Below are 24,320 nucleotides of genomic sequence, written 5' to 3' on the forward strand. Positions count from 1 at the left end.
TTGCGTCGATGAGACACCCTCACTGTTTGACCATGGTACGTACCATCAAGCGCTGGGGTAGTCCCGAAAGACTACCCCAGCCCCATCCACCACCGTGCATGAAAGCACGGCGGTGGATGGGCTAGCCAGTATGATCAGATAACAGGTTAGAGCTGTAGCAAAAGATGACTGGACAAAGTGACATACAAAGACGAGCACCGTCACTCCGACCAGGCATCTTCTGCCAAGTGCTAAGGTTTCACGGCAACATACAAGCTGTCTCGCAGCTCAACCTCACCTAGCAGCCAATATTGCTCGAGCCGCAAGTTCAACTGTGTGCTGCTCAAGGTCAAAATTCGATCCTACAGAATTCCCAGCCCTTTAAAGCTTCACCTCACCATGAGAAGTCGACCTCGTAAAGTACTGCCCAAGGCTGCCCACGTTTGGCTTTGTGAATTGTTTCTTTCGTTAGTGCGTGTATAATTTACTTCAGCGAATCAAGTCACAACCTCTCCATAATACACCCACAAGGTAAGCATATTTACAACTCCCTGCAAAAATTCGTGGTAGTATTATGCTTGGCATTACACTGACGCGTCCACTGCGCCACGTCCGTCACTTTTTGTTGTTTTGCCTCAGTAATACTATGCGCAATACAATAGACCCTTTTCATAAGCCGCAAGTGCGCTTCCCTGCGCTGCATATTCGCCCAACTAATGGCGGAAACTGTTCTGCTTCAAGGGGAGAGGAGGTCCTAGCTGCACGTGCTGGGGCTTGTCTATTATGAGCGCTTATATCGAGAGAGCAGAGTCAACATCTTCTGCGTCATAGCGCAAGCAAACTGCACTTGCACACGCTTTTTGCAGAAGTCCCTAGCCGCCATTAGTTGGGCTAAATGCATCGCAGGAAAGCTAGCTTTACAATTATGAAAGGGATCTATCGAGAACATCTGCTACTTTTATTGATATAAAACCTTTTCCGCTTGAGATTAGAAAAGGGGCACTCACGTCCGCTTTTGCCTCATCAAAGTACTGCGCACGCACTTTGGGCAGCCAGTCGGCCCCCAAGTATGTGCGTGGCGCCAGCTTCAGGGGCTGGCCGTTGTCCACCAGGCTGGCCAGGTTGAGCGAGCTGTTCTCGTTGATGCACTGTAGCGTGAACAGGCGCCGCTTCTTGTTCGGGCACTCCTTGGGCGGCGGCTCGGGCGACGTCTCGCTGGGCATCTCTTCGTCCGCGTCGGCGAACAGCTCGTCCTGGCCATTGTGAAGCTCTGCATTTCAAACCCCCGCGCGGGATTCAGTACATGTGCAAACGAGGTAAAGAAGAAGAAAAAAGAATCTGGGGCACAGAGAGAAAGGCCGTTAAAGGGCCCCTAAATCACCTGTGATAATTTTTTTAACATTTCAAGTAACACGTGCATCGGGTTCAGAATGCCGTCATGATCGACAAAGCCAAACACGACTGCGCTATGAGCTACGGGCGTGCCACAAATTCCGAGAAACAATCTCATGTCCTCTCCGGCACTTTCAGTAATCCCCAGCAATGGCTGTGACGTCAACATTCGCATCTGCTCATGTCATCCACAAAAAAAAACCTGTTTGTCTGCTCGCAGGTACGTTAATCCACCGCTCTTCCTCCTCACACGGTGAGGAGCACTCAGTCAGGAGGAGAGCCGAGCTGACAATAGCAAAGGAAAGAGTGAAGCGAGCCAGGACCTTTTTTCGGATTATCAAACGCATGTAACTCCACTATTACGGCACAGTTTCGAAAAATTCTCATGGCTTTGTGTTCGTTGTAGACTCGTGCACAGCTGCAAGACCACAACTAAATTTAGACCCCTGGGTGGTACAGGGGGGCTTCAAAGCTGGCTCAGCAGATGCCGTGCACCAATGCTTCAGGGCGAGATAATGCATCACTTCACAAGGATCAGTCAACTGGCAACATGTGCCGACAAATGTACATTACGAGACAGCAAAAGCAGATTAGTACCACTAGCCTGCTATAATGGGGTGTACTAACCCCGCAAGGTTTCTTCCAAGGACCTCAGCTCATCACATGCAATCTGTTCTTGGCTTACAACAAGCTTGTTTTGTAATACATATTTTACCACTTTCAGAGTGGCTCTTTACAAAAGCAGAAGTTGTCAAAGGGTGCTTTCCCATTTATTACATAGAGATATACAATAACAAACTACACTCGCCATACAGTTTCTCCGGAGCGTTTTTTTTACAGTTCATGACAAGTTACGGAGACTTTTCATGTAATAAAAAAATTGAGCCACTATGGCACCACTGGTCAGAAAGAAAAATTAGCCCCTAAGATGCTAAGGAGGAAAAACGGTTTGGTTAAGTTAGGAAACAGGTGAGGCATCATATATGGGGAAAACAGGTCTGTACTTCACAGTAAAAGTTTTACTTTGAAAGCAAGTCTTTCTTCACGGGAGAGAAACACACGTCGCCTCTTAGGGTAGGGGTACGAGTCTGTGCCAAGTATCAAGGGAGACACAGGTCTTAATTAAAGAAGTAAGAAATCGCTGAACAATCATTTGCGCGAAAAAGCACATTCGAAGCCTGAAATTCCTTGCTCTCTCCTTCACAATGTAACCCCAGCTATGCAGCATGTGGATGCATGCTAGCGGACAATCAAGTCGTAATCTGTGATTGGAACACAATCCCCCAATGCTGGAGCAAAGCAGAAGGGGAAGTTCTGTCCCCTGACGCAGAGTTCCCTAAGATACAATAGACTCTCAGTAGATAGAGATCTCTTTAAACAGAATTGCTGCTTAAACGAAAGAGCTGCCTCTAATACGATTGGTTTCGTGCCTGAATGCTGCAGCCCGGTGCATCCATCAGTAAACGGAACTCCTGTTAAATGGAACGTATCTTCCTGGTCCCTTCAGATTACGTTTAAAGAGAGTCTACTGTACTCTGCATGTGGTTATTCACATTCGGTGTTTGCTCATTCATGCCGTCTGCCATTACCACAAAAAATCACAACTATCGCAGCATCCCCGGGCAGGTAAACATGTTAGAAGGAAATATGTCTCGGAAAGTTCCGGACGATTCTGCCGATTTTCGTGGAACAACTTTCCTGTCCCACGTAGTGAGTGATGCTCTGAATTCACTCAGACTACCTACTGGAACACACAACTTCTGCCCTCCTTCTGTCATTGGAACGAACAAACTTGCTCCAAAACGAGCAGAAAAACTGCTCCGACTCCGGTGTTGGCGCTCAAAATCAAACTGCAGAGAATATGGGCTAAGGCAGGGGAAATCGCTTTGCGCACCACAGCCTTGAGAACTAAACAGGGCGTTGCAAAGACAAAAAAAGAAGAAGAGCACCTAAACAGCAGTGCTACGAAGGCCATGTTTTCAAAATGACACAAGCCAGCAAGGGACCCTGCGCAGCCTTGGACTGCTGTAGAGCCAAGTTTTGCTGCAGGACAATAAATCTTTGGTCTAATAAATATGCCGCGTGCCTTTTACATGAACCATGTGTAAGCTAAAGCTGGACAACTTTACTACACAGTATTTTGTGTTTTTTTTGGGTTGCACGTCACTGGAACTTAGATGAAGCGGTAAATGTGCTTGCGCATGCTGGTACTCGGTGCAGTATATGGCTTTATAACAAGTGTTTGCCAATATATTGAGAAAACACTGTCACCTATCTTGTATGGTTATCCCAGAGAAGAAAAGAAGCTAGAAAACAATTGCATTAATAGAGCTGTAGCTGCATTGTAGTCAAAGTTACAGTGGTCCAGAACTTCAAAGTGCGTTCTTCTCACTTCGATGTTTGCTCACCGCACACAAGTTTGGTGCCACTTCATTCACATTAAAATTATTTAGGCAATGATGCCACTTCTAATTACTTTAACATCGTTTTGCAAATTACAATCAAGGATCGCAATCAGAGAAAAACTCACAGTAAATGTCGATTTAATTAGCTACAGAATATGCTCGAAGATGAAAAACATTAGAATCACTCCACATTGCAAGTCTTGCATGTGTGCACTTACTTTTTGGGTTTAGAACATAGAAATGGCCGAAAAGCCCTGTAAGAAGTGCCCGTAAAATTTGTTTTCAGATCCCTATCTCTCTAACCATCGCATTTATTTCATAAATCTAATTAAAGGTTTGAAGCCAGCATGAAAAACTGGCCACAACAGTGAAGTTTACTTCACACGAAAACGAAAGTTAAAAAAAAAAAGTCACAGTTTCGCCGCAAGGGCGAAGCAATGAATGCGATAGCAAGGAACTAATGCTATACGAAGTGAGGCTCGCCAATGGATACTCTCAGTTTGAACAGCGCTTCTGTTGCAAAGGCGGCCGAAGCAGCGAAGGAAACTAGCGTGATTCAAGTGTCGAGCTGTGACACTTGATAGTTCGCGCTCATCTTCTGTTTGTTCGTTTGGCGGCGTCCCTGAGCTCGAGTGACATTCGTACGCGCCGTAACATGAGCGCGGACATCACGGTGAAAGCGTGAAACATTCCTCTACCCCTCTCCACGAGAAAACCGCGCGAGCAGACAGCGGAAGGGCAAGCTTCTCCCATGCGCAAATATAAGCAGAAGCGAGCGAGCTCGCCGACGACTTTTAAATGCGCCCGTCGGGCTCCTAGCGCCACCTCGCTGGTAATGAAGAAACGCTTATTATCGCCTGCTTTCTCTGAGTCCGTCCAGCGCTAAATGGTGTGTATATAACGCTCGCCGTTAGCTACGTGGAGGATCTGCGTTTCGTGGCGTAGTGGATAGCGCCGCTCGCTGCGGATCAAGAGGTCCCCGGTTCGATTCCGCGCTTCGGAAGCATTTTTCTGAGTTATTTTTCTTTGGGGCCTTTATATATATATACATACTTATACATATACGGTGCATGACGCCGGCGACGGCGACGGCGACGGCAAAATCCAGCCGAGACTGTCCATATAATTGCTATCGCAATAAAATGTTATCAAGACCCACGTCTCCTTTAACACTGGCACTAGACCAAACTCCTGTTTCGAGGAAGCGCTATACTATGTCAGATTCCAAGCGTTCGAAGCTGGTGGCGTTTGCTTTGGCACTATCCAGCTAAAAATGTGTTGTAGGCTGGGCAATGCATTACTGTACAAATGTTCCAGGCCTATTAGTCGGAACAACAAAAGGACTGCCGGACAGCTAGTTAACGTTAGCACCCGGTGCCTATGTCAATTTTCAAACATTCGTCAGTGACATCAACAGCAGCAGCAGCATACTAGTTGTCTAACAAGCGGTCAAGACCAGAGATAGAAAGAAAAAAAAAAACGCATTCTGTTTCTCAAATACATGACAGACAAAAAAGTACAGTGCTCGTCAAATGAAACCCGAACAGCGGCAAGCCTTTGCATGGTATAGTGCGCGCTGTCCAGTTATCACCATTGACAGGTGTGTGCATCCGGTTTGACCGCACTGCGCATATGCGCGCCTGTCCATGGTGATAACTGGACGGCGCGCACTATAGCACTGCAAAGGCTTGCCGGTGTTCGGGTATCATTTGACGAGCACTGTGCATAGCACATAATGCTGCACATACTCACTTGCTATTTACCGCATTTACACGATTGTAAGTCAACCCCCAATAAAGCACAAAAAGAACGTGCAAGCGCATTCCACAACAAAAATTTACCAACACAGCCGCTAGACTGACTATGCTTCCTCACTACCTTAAGATTCCGAGCAAGCCCCCCCCTCCAGTTTCACTGCCGATCTCAAATTTCCGTGCCGTTCTGGGAAGGTGAGAAAGTGTAGGGCATTACCAAGGAAGGTGGCCGTCAAACGTGGCTGTCGGAAAGACCAGAAAGAGAAGCTCTTCCATGAACTACTTGTACATACCCTGGAGCAAATCACTGCTGAGCTGCTGTTTGCTGTCAGGAATGCTGCTGCTCATCAGAACAGCGGCTCTTCCCACCAGCAGCGGATTATCAGGCGTGAACAGCGGCTCAAAAAAGAATTTTTTGTTCTTCACAACATGCATGCGCAATAATCACTATATGCTATAAGTAGAGCCGGAAAACAAATTAAATGTGATTAAGCTGCAGCGTCCCCGATTTCTCGTCATGCTGTTATTGGAGTACAAGTTTCGGCTTCGATTGCAAGTCTACTGCCCAACTTCGGATATTTAGATAAAATAGGCAGACCTACAATCGTGTAAATATGGTATGTCAAATACTATCAGTGCTATGCTGCTGATGCAAGTCTTGCACGGTACGTTTCAATCCGTACAGATGCGTCAAAAAATCCCCTCCTCAGAAATACTATGGCACTTCTAAATGGTACATTCGGCTGGTTGAAATCGGGCGCTCAAACTTGTCCGGTGGGTTCATTCAGAGCACAGCACTCCAGCTCGGCGCATTCTATACTTGCAAACAACTTTTCCTAGCAATGAAACTAAGGCTACAGAGCCGAAATGCGCGAACGCTACCGCTAATATGAATGTAGTCCCACAATTGCGTCCGTACTTTCTGCATGAGATATAAAACAAAATTCTTTCATTTTGTACAGGAAGCTCTTTGAAATGGGACGCAGCACACAGCAGCAAGATAGCTTAGACGTCACTTCGCGTTTCTGCATGTGTGAGAATGTCCCGCCTCTCACGTGCACCTCAAATGCTAAATGGAGTCTGTCTTCAGGTGAGCGTCCATCTCTGGTTCTTCTGCCACTTGCCTAAAAAAGTTGCAACGAATTTTACCTACAAATGGTTGTCTAAGCAGACAAATCAAATGCTACGCAACACTTATGCCGACAGCGACCACTTTCCACAATTGTACGAAACGTGCGCCAAACCGGACTACTTGGCACAGGAGTAAGTGTCCAGATGCTCCGCCCCTGTAGCTTTTCCTTCATTGCCAAGAAAAAAATGTCCGCAAGCATAGTGCTCTCACTTCCGACCTCAGAGCACAACCGAGATCTGTCAGAGTTCTCGACATGTGGCTCTCACTGCTTGCTTTGTTCACGCGACAAATGCCATGGCAGCGTGCATGGTGGTTTCCTCAGTACATGAACATCCTTGTTTATTTGCAACAAGAGATACGCTGACGCAATTGCTCTTATGGTCAGCAAATGCTCTGGCGAGAGGCTGCACGTTTGGCTCAGACTCACATTCTCAGGCTCAGATCAAGAGCGAGCTCTGCATTGTTGCAATCAATTTTGTTTGACTGAGTGCTTTTGTTTGAGTTCGAGCGCGATCGTGACCGGCCGAATGTACCATTAGCTACATCATCTACTAGAGCTTCATCACATCGTGGCTTACGGGGGAACGCCTTCTTCTTCTTCTGTGGACTCTCAATGTTTTGGCGGCGTTTGGAAGAAGGCTCTGAAATGTAATACACAAAACTAGGTGTCCAGCGGAGGACTTGTACGTTAAGTTAAAAGGTGTGCGCACTGCCTACGGAAGACTCGCAAAACATTTAAAAAAATGGAGGAGACTGCTTGATGTCACATAGTGTGAAGAGAGCGACTATGAATGCAGTCGACTGGCTGACTGTATAACTGCAGTGACAACTTTGCTCATGTCGGCCTCAGTGCAGGTGTGGCGTAAAGAATGCTAAAAGCAGCCATCTGACGCAACATGTGTCAGCATTTCTTATTTTCTTGCAATTGGCACATCACTTCCATCGCTGAATCGCAACATCCAAGAGATGTGGAAGTGCTCGGGATTACAAGGGTGGTCTGAAAAGTTCTCGGCATCAGTAAGAATCACGCGAGCTAGAACATGCAGCACTCATTTGCACGTTCATACAAGTCTCTGCAAGTCTCAGATGAAACGCCATCTAGTGCCGATTAGCAGTTTGGCTTGGACAGTCGATCACAGTGGGTGTAGTGTGAAGCACCGTAAGGCATGGAGAAGCTTGAGTACCGTGCGGTGATAAAGTTCTTTGTAAAAGAAGATTTATCTCCGAATGAAATTCACCAAAGGTTTGTTAAAGTTTACCAGCAAGATTCACCTTCACACTCCACAGTCAAGAAATGGGCTGCTGAGTTTAAGCAGGGGAGAGAGAGCATTGAAGATGACCCGTGCGAAAGGCACCCAAAAAGTGCAACAACTCCTGAATTGATTGACCGTGTGCACGATATGGTTTTGGAAGACAGGAGAGTGAAGTTGCATGAAATTGCCGAGGCTGTTGGCATCTCAGTGGAACTTGTATGTCACATTTCGCACAATGAACTACACATGAACAAGCTCTGTGCAAGATGGGTGCCGCGCATCCTTACTCCTGAGCAAAAACGCAACCGCATGACGATGTCACAGTGTGCTTTGGAGCTGTATAACAAAAACCCAGCGGACTTTTTGCGCAGATTTATAACAATGGATGAAACTTGGATTCACTATTACACACCGGAATCGAAACAACAATCAAAGCAGTGGACTGAAGCCGGGTCCTCTGCACCAAAGACAAGTCAGTTCCCTCCGCAGGAAAGGTGATGGCCTCTGTTTTTTCGGACGCTACCTGAAGGCATTCTGCTTGCGGATTATCTTGAAAAGGGTAAAACCATTACTGGGGAGTATTATTCTGACCTTTTAACTCAATTGGATCAGAAAATTAGTAAGAAAAGACCAGATTTGCAGAAGAAGAAAATCATCTTTCATCAAGGCAATGCACCGGTGCACAAAGGGCATCTTGCAATGGCTAAATTGCACGATTTGAAGTGCGAATTGTTGGAGCACCCACCCTATTCTCCCTACTTGGCTCCGTCGGACTACCACCTGTTCCCAAAACTCAAAATCTTTCCTGTTGGGCAACGTTTTTCATCAAATGAAGAAGCGATTGCTGCTGTGGATGAGTACTTTTCAGGACTTCCACAAAGTCATTTTAAGGACGGAATCCTGGCTCTGGAATATCAATGGACCAAGTGTGTAGAGTTGAGAGGAGACTATGTTGAAAAATAAAAATAATTTTGAATGTCCAAAACGCTTTTTTCTAAATCAGGCCGAGAACTTTTCAGACCACCCTCGTATATTCAAAGGCCTCAAGTCATCTCAACACTCAGACTAACACAGGCCAATGACAAACAAACCCAACTGGTAGCGTAACAAAACAAGGTCGTACATCGAGAAAACAAGTGACTGACAGAAAACATGAGGAGGCCCACCGACTAAACAAACGGTTTGTGGCTGACAGTGACAGATGGGAGGTTTACCTGGAGCAAATAGACGAACGCTTGAGAGCGTGTCTGTGGCGCAAGCCTACTGCAAGGCACTTCAGGAGTGAGAGAAGTGCCTTGGGATGAGGCCAGCCTGAGTAGTTTAATGTGCCCTCCTTTTGTTGCACGGAAGGGAATGCATAGCCACTTCCATGTGGTAAGCTAGAGGGGTGCCCCTGAATGACACACACGAGCACTGATCTCACTGATGGTGTTATGAGTATCAAACGGTACAGCCTTGTAAGCTGTACTGTATTCAGTTATCGTGTGCTACGACTTACACGCTCGGAATTAACGCAACACCAGCGCCAGCGGGCATACGAATACACACACTGGCTATGGTGTATAAGCTTGTCACTAATTGCTACAAAGCCCTCTGCAAGAAAAATGGCGTGCCCCTTTTTTTTTCTTCCTCAGAGCCAGCGGCAAAGTGTGACACACTCACCTCCGTTCTGCTCCTCCATGCTCTCACTGCCACAGAACTCCTCGCCAGGCTTCGGAGGAGTCACGTACCTCCTGGGAAAGCAAAAAATTAAATTGGTTTCAAAGACTCACAGTGGTTAACAGAAGGATGTTGTAAAGGAATTCCCGATTCATGACCTCTGCAATAGTACCACCGAGATTGAAGATGCAAACTCCTGATAACCAGTGCAATGCTGTAAGCCAAGGGTTCATAGAAACGGGTCAGGGGAAAGCGGAAGAACAAATGCAGACAGCCCTGGAATGGTGACAACATGGTGGCAAGCGTGCTACTTTTTACTATAAGACTGCTCCATCTATTGTTGCATTTATAACATGTTATATTGGAAAATATCCAGTTTACAAGCTCTCTTTTTGTATGACCCACGTAGACTTATCACGTTTTTGAAACTGCTATATCTGTTATTGTTCTCATCATTTTCTTTTTTCCTGCTTCACACGTCATGCTGAGAAAAAACGCAACTACGCCCGTACCAGACCGCGTATTTTAAGCCCTGTCGAGATGACTCAACGTTCTTCGGCATTTTTACTGTACATCCCACATATACCTCAACCCGTTTTGAATCTGCTGTACCTATTCTTGTTCTTAAAGGCTTTTTTTTTCTCACGCGTTCTGCACGAAAATTGAACTGTTCAAACTGATTGTTGAGGCCTATGCCCTCGTGATGTACACCTTGCTCCTTGGTCAAGGAGACTCGCTCCCAAGTGGATATACAGCCATTAACACAGCATTAGGAATGATGATGCCAGGAACTACAAATATCTGAAACATAGGCACTCCCGTAAAAAAAAAATAAAAAATGGCGAAGCTTGCACTAAGTTGTGCAAGGCTTGAAACAGCGAAACTGGATGATTCTGGTCTAATCTGGTTGCTTCTAGGTTGTTGCTAGGCTTTAGCTGAGTTAGTCACGACACGGATGTCTAATCTCCAAAACCGAGCGTCCACACCTCTCATGGAACGACCCTTTCTTTCTCTTTATTTCTCTCTTGATCTTTCTATTTCTTTTTCTATCTCATCCTATCTCTGCTTCTTTCTTCCTGCGTTTCTTTTTCTGCTTCATTCTCTTATTTGTGTTTCTTTCTTTCTCTCTATAATTTTCTCTGCCTTTCCATCTTTTTATGTCCTTATTCCCATTATTTCTCGCAATTTTTCTCTCTATAACTTTCCCTCTCCCTCTTAATGAACCAGTGGTGAGTAATGGGATTTGGCCAATTTCTGTGGTACACACCCATTCATAATGATGATAGCTTTCTGATAGGCCACACAAATTACGGCTAGCCGAAACAGCTTCGCTGTTAAAAACTAAAGTGACTACGCTTGAATGAATGGCATCTACATCAAAGCACAGTCATAATCGAAGTGAGAAGAACACCAGTGGTTGGCGAGAGACTGTGGCGCAAGCCTACTGCAAGACACACCAGCTGTGAGGTTAGTGCCTTGGGATGAGGCCTGCCCGAGCAGTTTTATGTGCCCTCGTTATATTGCACGGAAGGGCATTCGTGGCCACTTCCATGTGGTAAGCCAGAGGGGCGCCCCAGTAATGACAGCACTAGGTACTGGTGGCAAGTGTGTCGTCGGCATAGGTCAGCAAAAAAATTGGAGCTCACTAAGACTCACTAAAATATATTTTGCTCTGAGGACCCTCTCGTGCTCAGACTCACCAAAAGTTTCTTCAACAGGACTCACTCGGACTCAAACTCACCAACATATTTCTCAGTCGGACTCACTGAGACTCACAGCTTGACATGAGTCTGAGTGAGCCCGAGTGAGTTGACTCATGAGACACCATGGACTCATGAGTCATGAGTCCATGGTGTCAACGCTCTTTACTGCCAATATCTCACGTAATCGGTGCTCTACAATACACCTTTTACTCTGGTGCTTTCCAATACAACATATCGGTGGTATCAATCCAGTAAGGACATTTTTATGTAATATGCGACTCACGCAAGATGTTTTTATCAAGAACTCCACATGAAAGAGTTTGCGGGGGGAGGTCATGGCACTTCCCCTATAACTGACGCCTCTAACCAGTAAATATTAAGGTGGCGCGTGAACTCTGGTGCGTTGAGATATGTGTGACCAGACGTGAGTATAAACGTAAGCTGAAATAAGGCTGATAGTAATGCTGAAGATGAGTAGATAAGACCATAGCTCGGCAATAAAAGGTGAAGCTCACTCAGACTCACCCAAGAAATGTATTTCGCGCTTAGGGCTAACTCGGACTCGGACTCGCCAATATTTTCCTCAACTGGACTCGCTCGTACTCAGACTCACTAAAATTTTGCTCAACCATACTCAAGCTCACCAATGCATTTCTCACCCAGACTCACGGCTCAATCTGAGTCTGAGAGAGTCGACTCATGAGTGAGTTGGCTGACTTATGGTCGTCGGTGTAGAAAAATGGCAAAAGCCTGGTGTGAGTCCATTTAGGACACATTGCGCCAAAAATGTCATCACAATTAGCGTAACATCATTTGCACAATACACGTTTCTATGCACCGACCAGAGGTTGAATCACCTTGGCAGCCACGATTACCCACGAGCTGATTTACCATCTCTCCGATTTGGACGAGGATGCGAACCTAGATGAACTCAAGCGCCCAAAATAACACTTTGGAATCGTGTGAGCCAATTGCAGGATGAAGGCTGCTTTGTTTCTTTTTAGGGGCAAAGCTCCTCTTAGTCTAACCTTGTCCGGCGTCAGGCGTAACCGGCAGTATCTCCCGAACAGTATAATAGATGGCGCTGTCTCATAGAAGTGCATACAACCTGCAGTTGAGTGACGATGTTCTAGATGGCGCTGTACACAATCTGTGTCGTCATCACCATTTCTCATCTCATTTCCTAGATGGCGTTGGTCCAATAGAAGTGTGTGCAATAGTGCGCTTGTGTGAATCGCCACTAGATGGCGGTGGAAGTGCTGCTACTCTCAGATTGGCTGCTGCGCGGGCTGTGCCTGGGTGCGCGGGGAACGAGTGCCTCTCTCAGTCTCCTGGATTGTCGCCGTACGTGTCGGATTGTTGGTGGGCAAAGCGAGCGCGGCACCTAGCGGATCCCGAGACGGTGCGCGCCAATGACGCCGCGGCGCAACGTGCACTCTGAGCAGCGGACCCCGAAAAGAGAGCCCAAGAAGCGGCAGCGAAGCGGCGCCAGCGGTCTCTCATTCAAGGAGCCGACGCGCGGTTCGAGCGGGAATTTCTCGCTCATTCGTTTGGCCACAGTTGCGACGTGTGTGATAGACTTTGGTTCGATAATAACCTCACCGCAGTTTCTGGCATCAGGAACGAGATCTTCACCGTACCTCACGTGTTCGCATAATGATTTTATCGGGCGAACTTCTCGGAGGATTAATGGTATCACCCATAACCTCCGGAGCTTCGCCCACCTCACCATCATTCACCTCGTGGATATGCTGCGATATTTTTTGTACCATGCCAACCACATAAAGCTGCAGAGAAAAGTCAAAAGGGGTGTTGCATTTGAAGTACCACTTTTTCCTCTTGCTCTGTAATAAATTGCAGGAGAGAGCAAAACCTCAACCTTATCAACTTTACCATTGCTAGTTCAGAAATTAATTTGAAGCCAATTTCTAGTCTCGGCAAGATTTAGTATAGGTAAGCGAAGTTCAGTGCAGTCACAAACCCTAATCATCTTGGCAATAACTGGCAGGTAGCAGTTGATCTTACAAGCCACCAAATTCGGCAAGCGTTTGACTTGACGTTTAAATGCAAGCACTACCGTTGCTCAGAAAGTAACCACAGTAACGCTAAAAGTCTTTCACACCACGCGCAAGTGGGATTCACACTGGCAGCAGCACAAGATATATGCCAAGTCACCAACACTCACACGAGGCAGTTGAGTATGCGCTCATACAGCGTGTCGTAAGTGCAGTCTTTCACAGGCACTGACACAAAGAAGGGGTAGCTGAAGAGGTGGCAGCTTGGCGCTGCCCGGCTGTTGGTAGCACACTGCGAGCTGGAACCACCACAAAATGTAAGTGCATCATTAAAAAAGAACACTGCACAAGTGGAAAAGCTTGGGAAAGACCACTGCCAAACGCGAATGAGCAAAGCTCCATTACAATTACAGAGGATAAAAAGCTTGAGAATAACTACCGCATTACATACAGTATCAACAAATGGAGCTCTATTAAGATGCATTGAAGGGGTGCTGACACCATTTTTCAAAGGCGAGTTTATTTGCCATACAAATCTCCTCTGAGCAAGTGTGAAGCTCAGCAAATGCTGATACCTTATTTTGATATATGTATTAAAGTCAATTTTCCCACGGTGCACCTACAGACATCAACACTAGTTTAAATGTCGGGCTACGGTACTGATTCTGGTGACTTCACACAGCAGTCTGGCTAGTTGTGACGACGTTGGGTACCAAAACTTCCAAGATGGCCGCCTGTGCGTCGCCAATGGAGCCATGGTGCGATGGAGCCAATGGAGCAATGGAGCCATGGCCATGGAGACGTCACAATATCTTGCACGAGCTTGTGACAAGAAGCTCATCCCAAGTTGCGACATCGGGGTACAGTAGGAACCGAAACTAGCTTTTAAAACCACACTGAATTACTTTTTCAGGGTGAACTTGCGCTTAGCAGTACATTTTGTAGGCTCTTGAGGGCATGGCCTTTCATTTTTCACAAAAGACTGACAACACAAAATTTTCGTGTCGGTATCCCTTCAACACGCCAGTTGGAAATAAAAAAATCTCAAACTGAACTTATGTTTATGAAAGCGACTGACCCCATCTTTGAAATTATGTACTACTATTCCATAGAACAGGGCCCTGCAATAAACCAGTGCCAAAATACCATATATGTACCTTTGTTTTCCATGTTGGCAACCAGAGCTAACGCTGATGTACTGGGCACCCAATGTCTACCAGCACGAGTGTGTGGCATGTGGATACTGAGCCCTACGTCAGACGAGCGCATCCTTTATAAATTCATATCTATACTACCCATACCCCCTTTCTAATAGCTGCGAAAAAGAAATCACTGCCCAGAACATAAATTTTGCTTGCGTTACTCGCAGGTGTCACTTGCACTAATGACCCAAGTTCCCACTAATTCCTCTAAATTATTTTGAATCCTGTTGTTGTACCTGCAGGGCCCTAGGGAGTTAACCAGATTAGATTAGGTTTATAACACATCCCCCAATTAAGTCTGCACGCATTGGTCATTTCTACAATATCGGTTACTCCAAATTTTCTTAGCTTTTGTCAAATGCTACCCCTCTTTTAATATGCACTTTTTGTTTCACTTTTGCTCTATGCAGGAAACGGCTACTTTTAGTCAATAATGCATCCTTATTATTCTGCCCCTCCTAACGATTAAAAAAAGAAGAAATAAATGCACCTGCACATGAAGGAGTTAATAGAACAAATTAACAAAAACAAGAGTTTACCTCTTTTCCCGCATGTAGACGGGGAGGAACAAGGTTGAGTTGTCAGACGACTGTGGCATCTCGTACCTGCTCGAATGAAAAAAGAAAAAAAGAGGAAAGAGGGGCAACAATGTCGTGCAGTCAATGTGGACGCTAACAATTCTACGACAGCATCGTCAAGAGGAGAAGAGCGACGACTCACACGAAGACGTCGCTTCGCTCGAGGGTGTCCACCTGGTCGGAGTGTGTGAGAACCCTGAGAAACCGGTGGTTGTGGACTTCGGTCACCACCAGCTGCAGCACATGAAATAGCGCAATGTCTGTTGACACGGACAGATCCAAAAGCAGCAACGACACCCTGTGCTACCGCGAACCGTACGTACGCTAACAAGCCACAGCACGGTGCTGGCAGTAATGTAATATAATTACAGGGTTTCCCATGCCAAAACCACAATACGATTATGAGGCATGCTCTAGAGGGGCACCATGAATTACCGTATATTGCCGATTATAAGTCGATGTTTCTATAAAATTACCTTCCAAAGTTCGGGGGTCGACCTATACGCGGAATCGTGAAGTCGACTTATCTCTGGGGTCCGACGAAAGGTCATCGTCCTCGGATTTCCTCCTATTCGACGCATCTATAACATCAGCCGCAGAGGCAGCGGAGTCTCGGCAACTGCTACCTACCAACGCGCACGCCCCGCTTCCGGAGCCGGACATTTTTGCGATCTACCAGGACGATCGCGAAACGACGCGAGGCGAAAGTGGCGAAACTACGGAGAGCGTTTAAAAATCACCGCATGGCATTAATGCGAACTGCTTGGGAAACACGGTCTCGAAAGCAGCATTTCAAACCTTTGATAGAGGGCGAACGATGCTCTATGAAAAAAATAGGAATTTATCTTGCGATGCGCCCGTTAGTTTTGTTTTCATACAATAGAAACGATTCGTTGACAAACCATCGGCGTTCCACAGAAAAGCTGGCAGCGCCGTGTGGGCTGGCAACACTTCGCGGGGAACTAAACCACTAAACGACATGACCAGTCACATGCGCCCACAAGCGTCTTCAGAGTATTTTTGCACTCACGCCTGTACGCCATTTCTGCATTTCGCTTCGCTTGCGAGCAGTGGTGTGCGCTATATTTGCGACGCTGCCAAACGGACGCCAAGATGCCACCGCTACACCGGCAACAGTACAGCGCTGCTTTCAAGAGGCAAGCGATCCTCTACGCAGAGTCGGAAAGCAACGCTGAAGCAGGGCGCAAGTTTGATGTGTCTGAAAAGTGCGCGAGGGAATGGAGAAAACAAAGGACCAAGATCTTCGCGTGCGCTGCTACACGCCGTTCCTTTCGCGGACCAAAGTCTGGACTTGCCCTGCCGTTGAGGAGGCGGTTCGAGATTGGGTTCACGACCACCGGCACCCATTCCGATGGCGAGCAGCAGCAGTGGCTCACACGATGGCAATGACCACGACTGCGTCCTTCTCTGAAGCGACGACAAGTCGTAAGCAATGTTTCATGGGCAAATAAATGTTTCTTTGCATCACTCCCTCTTCTGAAAAACTTAGTGGTGAGCTATGGCCGCAGCATGAGGCTGTGTTCGGAATCAACATTTTTGTCCCCTAGAAGGGGTTGCAAGTTGGGGGGTCGACTTATAATTGGCAATATACGGTAGTTTTGACCCCTTGGGATTCTGTAGCGTGCACCTAAATCCAGGTACAGTGGAATCTCGTCAACACAATTCTGCATATTACGTTTTTTAGTCTAATACGTTTTTATTCCCGGCCAACATCCCATGGAAATAATGGATTGTCATGCGTTTAATCTGACCACAATTTTGCCCAGAATTGGATAGCACGACCACGAAAGTGGATCTTCACCGATATACCTAGAATCCTACGTTCATTCTTTGGCATACCAGCTCAAACCACGTTCCGACAAGCCATGATCTGCATGTTGCAGAGCTGCTGAGGATGGTGGCAATGGCAACGACACATTAGAAGCTGGAGAGAACCATGGCGACCGGTTTTCAATAGCAAGCGACGCACTCGAACACTTGGATGCACTTCATAGCTTAGCCGCAAATGCAGAGCTTAGTGAGCAAACTGCACTTTTATTTTTAACTTTTCAGAATTTACTCCTAGACGTCAAAAAGAGGGAAGTGCAGCGCAAATTCACCAGCTACTTCAATTTTGCTCAACAAAAATGAGTTGCTGCCGAAGTATGTATATCTTCCTCCTTTTTTAAACCTCTTTTGTTAATACAACTTTTGCATAATACGTTTTGTTTTCCGATTCCCGTGAAAAACCTATCAACGTGATTCCATTGCACACAGGTGCTCCTGCATTCTGCCCTCATCGATATGCTACTGCCTTGGCCGGGATTCAAACCCGCGTACTCGAGCTCAGCAGCGCGACACCTTACCTGCTAATGCTCCAAGCGACATTAATGTATGAAAAATTAGTTTAATAAATACCATAATTAGAATCCTGCTTATCATCCGTTATTTGCCGAGCTATGAATAATCTAGAGTTACAGGGCCCACCCTTAGTGGTACTTAAGCAGCAGCATGAAATGAAAAAGTGCATCGCGACACACAGGTTGTTTATTATTCATTCAAAGGGGCATTGCAACACTTTTCCACGCATTCATTGAATGACTGCATTAAAGGAGTCTATTGCCTCATGAAACGACTACCGCAAAGTTTTTTAGAATTCGTCAAATACGAGCGGAGTTAAAGAGACTTGTCGCACACTTTTAAGCGCTTTCTCTCTCCTTTTGTACCAGCAAGCATGCTGAAAGCTACGTACATTCGTCAACATGCATCATGACCTTGAGCACTTTTGTTTTTCTGTGAACGCGCGGATTACTTTCAGTGTGATTGCGAGTGCACTGGTGCAATTCTATGCTATGTGTAACTCTAGCGCTACAGAGCGCAGTGCAGGCACGTCACAGCATCCCGTGGCAGCCGCAGGAACTGTGAAGCTCAGAATGCTCAAATCAGCTAATGGCCTTATCTTTATGCTGATAGCTGTGGGGTCTCAGCGATATAACCGCCGCCCTCGGAACACACGGAGACAGTTCACGCGGTCGGGCAACAAACGTGGGGGTTTATTACAACACTTCTTTACATATTTGGCGAGCTCACCGGCCGAATTAGTAAACGTAACACTTAACACGCTAACAATGAATACTGGGAAACATATAGCGCACACTTAAGACAAATATAAGACATGCAATACAATATAACATAAGACAAAGATAAGACATAAAACAAGACAACATAATAAGACACAAATGCGGCGCCGCAGATGCACGACTCGCCACGAGGGCCCGAGGGAAGCGAGCCGCGGTACCGACCCCCACGGACCCCGCGGCCGTCGTCCATCCGCGCGCGCTGCCACACCCGAAAAGAGAGATTCACTGCTGTTTCTATGCGCCGGCCTAAATTCGCAGCGGCGATGCCGGCGCCACCGCGCTAAACTCGGATTACAGACAGCGCATCCCTGGCCTTGGACGAAGGTCTCCGCTTACGCACAAAGCACGTGCGTGCAAACACAGCGGCCGCGCCCAAGTTACGGCAGGCGCCTTTACAGAGGTGATATAGCACCCCCACATAGCACAGTCCTTTTGGCTAGTGGCACCACTTGTCAAGAGAAGCGAGCGATTTCTAACAGACTTTGAAACTTCATTGTAAATTCTGTGCCACGTGCTGCGATATAATGGTTGGCTCATGTGTTCACGGGAGCCTCCACTACCAATCGGCAACAGTTTCGGACCATGTTCAAAAATCGTTGCGGGGCCCCTTTGACCGACTATTCCTAAAAGGAAGTCATGCACAATGGGTAGGCAAAGAAGTTGTGGGCCATGCCGTCTGCAAGACACTGCAATGTGTATACGAGCTGTGCCCTGGGATGAGGCTGGCCTCTTTTGTTTGATGTGCCCTCCTTGAACATCACAGAAGTGAACGGATGACACTTCCGTGCGGTAAGGTGGAGGGTGTTCCACAGCGCACACTACAGAAGCCTTGCTAAGCCACTGTTTAGTGCACCAGAGCTCTTCAATCATGCACCAGCAGTGGTACCACCCCAAAGGCCTCATGTTTGAAACATTTATTTGAGCCTGACAACAGATCTTGGCAGGCAAATTAAGTTATGCGAGGCTTCAAAACATCTCAAAGACTCGCGATGGGTTACGAGCAGTGCAAAGACTCCGAGACTGTACATGGGCTTGTTTGCTATCCACCACTATCAGAATATGGCTGCTGGACATGAGGTTACGCTGAATGCATGACCGCATGTCCAGCCAAAAAATTTCAGTGACACTGGACCAAATCGGCAGCTCGGCATGCAACGTAAAGTCAAAGCCAAATTAACAGTTTCTTTTTTATATATACTATGTTTTTTTAGTCAGAGCTCCTATTTCAAACATCTTTTCCACAATTGAGCTACATAGGCCATGCAGAAACACGAGTGTTATGGCTGCAAAAACAATTCACACGTGCAGCAACACAACGCAATTCACGAAGTGATGAAACTAACACCAATGCATTGCTTCTTAAATTGGCATGCATCCAGTTACACTTTTGAAAATAATTTGTACATGGCCAGGTTGCCTGCACAGTCCACGGGGTGCACAACATATCCTGTCAATATTTTCCTTTTGAAGTTGTGGTTACACCAGATCACCCGTCTTAAAAATGAATCTAAAGAGAGCTGCCATCTGTAGGAGTTGCACTGTGTTTAGGTTAGGGTATTCCCAGCAGTTCTAATTAAGCAAGGTTATAATAATAATAATGTTTAGGCTTTAACGTACCAAAACCACGGTATGATTATGAGGGACGATATAGTGGAGGGCTCTGGAAATTTGACCGTCTGGTGTTCTGTAATGTGCACCTGAATATAAGTACACAGGCCTCTGGCATTTCGCCTCCATCGAAATGTGACCACCACGGCCGGGATTCGATCCCGCGACCTTCGGGTCAGAAGTCGAGCACCACAACCACTAGACCACCGTGACGGGTGAATTAAGTGAGGTTATTATTAGCTGTTGCCATTACTGACCCTGTCGGCTGGGATGTCCATCAACCTGGATATGGAGTTGCATACATCCTGTATGGTGCTCATTTTCGACACGGTCACCTTCACCTGCGAGAAGATCAGAACTAAGTTGGAGAGAAGAATTATAATCCCTGCAGAAAAAAGTAATAATTCAACCCACTGCAATGAAATCACTAATTATAATATGCAAAAAACATTTTCAAAGTTTTCACAGTGGCATATCCTGCATACTACATCCTGGTTGTCAGCGTTGGAAGCCATACATGAAATACCTTTTCAGGAGCTTTGAGCATGAGCTTTGCAACAGCTATTAGCGCATTAGTTGCAATCATCTCACTTAAAGTAATACTGGTAAATATGGACTTCAATATAACTGTACTGTACCTCATGTATATCAGACGTTCATTATAGGTGTGTGTCTACATCAGTGAAAACTATTTCAGCAGTCTGCGTGGAATAGTCCAACCGTGACGCACCGTATGTCTTGTGCTTGCCGTGCCAACGACTTGCCTGTTAACAGCAGTAAATTACAAGTGTGTCTTGCACCACTGTCATATGCAACCACCAGAAGACTAATGTGATCCCAGAGGATTGGCAATTGCCAGCTACAGGCAGGCCCCTCCTATGTATAAAGCAGGGGACTGAAACACTGAGGAGCTTGCCCTCTTTGCCTAGAACAATAGAACAAATTTCAGCTCCCACCAGGAAACGAACCCCTCACCTTGATAGGCTTCTCATGAGGGTCCGCCCGGACGAGGATCAGCTCGAGAGGCTTTTCCTTCTTGTAAGGCAGGGGCAAGGACAGGTAGCAGAAGGGGTCAAAGGTCACAGAGAGCTTGTGGCAGTCCGGGCACACAAGCGTCGACTTGAGCAGCCCATGGAAGATGTCAACGATGATGGAGTTGTTGCGCAATAGGTAGTTGTGCCAGGCCTCTTGCGCTACCACCTAAGATCAAAAAGTGGAAGGACATGCACAACTCATCACAGCCAAGCATCACACCTACCACTTCACACAGGCAAGGCTTAAAAAAAAAAAGGCAAAATATTCCCAACTTTACCTCCGATCCTGAATCAGCATTGCTAAAGCAGCAGTTTTTTATTTGGCAATCCTTGAAAACTGTCATCCCGAAACGTTACACACAACCCTAGCGGCATTAGCTAACTGGCTTACTGTGTAGGGGTGCACTATAAATGCCCTCAAGCTTATCTGCATTACTCCAAACTGCATCCTTTGCCCGTAGAGCATTCCAAATTAAAACAAGCTACGACCTCTATTCCTTTTTTGTGTGCTGAAGATTGCATACATCATACTTCCTTCGTGCTATTGTCAGATCGGGGGTCTCGAACATGCAGCCCGCTGAAGTTTCGCGAGCAACCCGCGGCCCGCACGTGACTGTCTTCGTCCCATCATTTTTTTTATCGTCTTAAGTATATTCATGAGCTACACAGACATGACTGCTCTCAAGCACTTTTTTTCGTGAAGCGAACCATGCGGTCACTATGTAGTGAAACAACCGTGAAACAAAAGCTCTATATTTCAGAATCGGCATCTAGATTTTTGTGACTCTGGAGATCGGCATCGTTACCGTATAAACGCGTGTAAGGGCCGCACCCCGTTTTTTTGAAGTGCATGTTCTAAAAAAAAAAAAAAAAATCCACGTAAGGGCCGCACAGACACTTTCCTCAACCAATACGTATTCAAAATGCGCGCGCGCGTAAGCTTCTAGGCGTAGTCAATAGATGGCGCAAGGAAACGCAACCATCATCATCGTCACCAGAGTATATATATATTTTTGGATTTTATTCGTGTTAAGATGTTCGTGAAGTGGGCTAAAAATTTTAACTTTTTTATTAGTGTTCATAGACCCGCCAACTAAAGGTTAAGGGGGGAGGATACCTTCGGATACCAACTTTTTTGTTTATTGAGATATCTTAATGAAATTTTCATGATAGACTCAGCAAAAGCATTAGAAGAATTACAAAATTTCATGAAGTTATGTTCACTGGTTCTCAAGTTATGACAGTATGTCAGAATAATGCACATGGTTCTCTTATCCCAGGCCTGGAGAACTTTCAAAAGGTACTGGAACTGTGAAATTAACTGTGATGATTCCCAGATTGATACTTCAGGGGGTAACAGAGCCCTTTTTTTGAATTTCCTTGCTGAAAAGTTTTAGCAGACCATCAAATTTAGTGTTGGTGATTAGGATATTATCAATCAAATTTTGATTAACTATAATAAATAACAGACACAATATATTGAAAAAATGGGCTTGTCACCCCCTCAGAAATTTATTCAAGTACATAATAAAAAAAGACTTATGGAAATTCGATGAGTGGTTCCAGAGATATGGCTGGGATAAGCAGCCTCACTAGCCAAAAAAGTCATTTTGAGAAAACGACGTTTGAAAGTTTTGAGCACATATGTAGTTCTAAAATGATCCTGCAGCATAACTGGAGGTGTCCTTTGGCACTCTCTTTCTTTGCCGCCTTTCCATCTTCTCTAGTGATCGATTCTTAGCCTTTTTCAAGCGCAGAGAATCTTTCTCGGCTGCCCGTTATATTGTAATGTGATTAGGCCATATGCTGTGGTGCTGTGCCAACTTTCTTGTATTCATGCTATCACTAAGTCTTTATTGCAATTGATCATTGAATAATTTTTATAGGTTACTAAGAGTGGCTCTCATCATGACAGCCTATCCCTTCCTCCTAAATAACAGGCAATTACGGCCAAAACATTGGGGGAATAGAAATTCCTTAGCTGTTTATTCAAGACGCGAATTGGGCAGATGTAAATTCATCTCCCTGCTTCACTCAAGCTCACTTGTAAACCTCGACTGTGATGCGCTTCACAATTCACCCGGTTGCGGCGAACACGGTTATCTGCGAGGCTTTTATTTATTTTTTTTTCAGATGATTCATGAGAGCTTGCGGCGATACCACGCACGGCTCCAAGCGCGCCTAAATTGCATCAACAGTGCTTTATTTCACCTCGAAGTGCTCGGCCGCGGAGTCCGGGAAATCTGCACGCGATGTGCTGGGTCGCGGCATTCGGTGACGATGCGCAATATCCCTAGGTGCGGCGACGAAAAATCGGCGCGCAACGTGTTTGGTCTCGCATTTCGGGACGCCGACGCGCGGCCGCTGCGCGACGAGCTTGGCTGTGGGGTCCGCTGCCGATGCGTAAAATTACCATCCGTGGTTCCGAGGAGCCGGCGGGCGATGCGCTGCGTTGCTTACGAAGAAGCACACTGCCGCGGTTCCTCTAACGCGTGGTTCTTGCCCGCAAAGTTCGAGATTCGTCTCGCACGCCGGCGCCGTGAGCGGAGTTAGGCCTAGCGACGACTCCGAGCAGTAGACGCGCCGGCCGCGGTGCCCGATGTTTGTTTCAAAGTACGTAATGCGTGGTCGCGAGTACAAGGAGTCGTCCCGCGATTATCTTCGTCACTACGTACGAAGTGTTGATAGCAGAACCTCCAGCCGCTGATCCGACGAGTCAACTAAAGGGTCGGACCGAGACGCGCGCTTACGACGTTCGCTACGAGCGCGGCGTGCCATCGTAATCTGATCGAGCTTCCGCTTGCAGCTCCTAACTAAAACGTAGTTAATTTCTACGTGATCGTCGACTTCGAGCCGTGAACACATAACGAGTGCAAACGCGTCATAAAGACCGCGACTTTCGACAGCCGTGACCTCGCGAAGCGCAAGCAGCAGCCATGGCAGCAGCCGACGATCCCCCGAAGCGCGCATCGGACCAATGGCGAGGCGCGCTGGGGCAACATGGCGGACGCGGCCAATCGGAGGCCTCCAAACGACCTTCGGACATTTGCTTTTTGTGCGCTTGTTTTCGAAGGGAGGAGCCAACTGAGGCGGGGAATTCGAAGACGGAGAAATGCTCGTTCCGACGAGACCAAAATATCGGCGAACGGTGGCGCCGTTGCGGAGCTATTATTTTTTGAAAATCAGTGTTTTTTTGCGATTTCCGCAATAACTTTCGCCACCGTGGCACGCGTAACAAATTTTTTAAAGCACTTCTACGTGGTTTTTGGTGAAGATATTTTGGAATCTGATAGAAAAGGGTCTACAGAAACTGAAAATGCGATTTTCAAAAAAACCGATTTTATGCCATTTTTCGCGATACGAAAGGCGCGTCCCCCCTTAAAGCAGGATTTTATCTTTAGCTTCTCACATCTCTAGACAAACGCATTATCGGCGCTATCCATATTGGCATTAGCATCACCAACTT

At 46.4% G+C, this 24,320-nt stretch overlaps 1 protein-coding gene across 1 annotated transcript in view; it reads right to left on the reverse strand.

Moving 5' to 3' along the window:
- LOC119396045 (ubiquitin carboxyl-terminal hydrolase 15-like) overlaps positions 1–24,320 on the reverse strand; it is a 57,209-nt gene that overhangs the window by 11,136 nt on the left and 21,753 nt on the right. The window contains 7 exon segments of the mRNA XM_037663092.2: positions 987–1,249; positions 9,578–9,648; positions 13,463–13,591; positions 15,034–15,099; positions 15,215–15,306; positions 20,078–20,161; positions 20,796–21,020. Coding sequence (XP_037519020.1) covers positions 987–1,249; positions 9,578–9,648; positions 13,463–13,591; positions 15,034–15,099; positions 15,215–15,306; positions 20,078–20,161; positions 20,796–21,020 — 930 coding nt within the window.

The sequence above is a fragment of the Rhipicephalus sanguineus genome, chromosome 6 (assembly GCF_013339695.2).
Source record: "Rhipicephalus sanguineus isolate Rsan-2018 chromosome 6, BIME_Rsan_1.4, whole genome shotgun sequence".
Classification (NCBI taxonomy): Eukaryota; Metazoa; Arthropoda; class Arachnida; order Ixodida; family Ixodidae; genus Rhipicephalus; species Rhipicephalus sanguineus.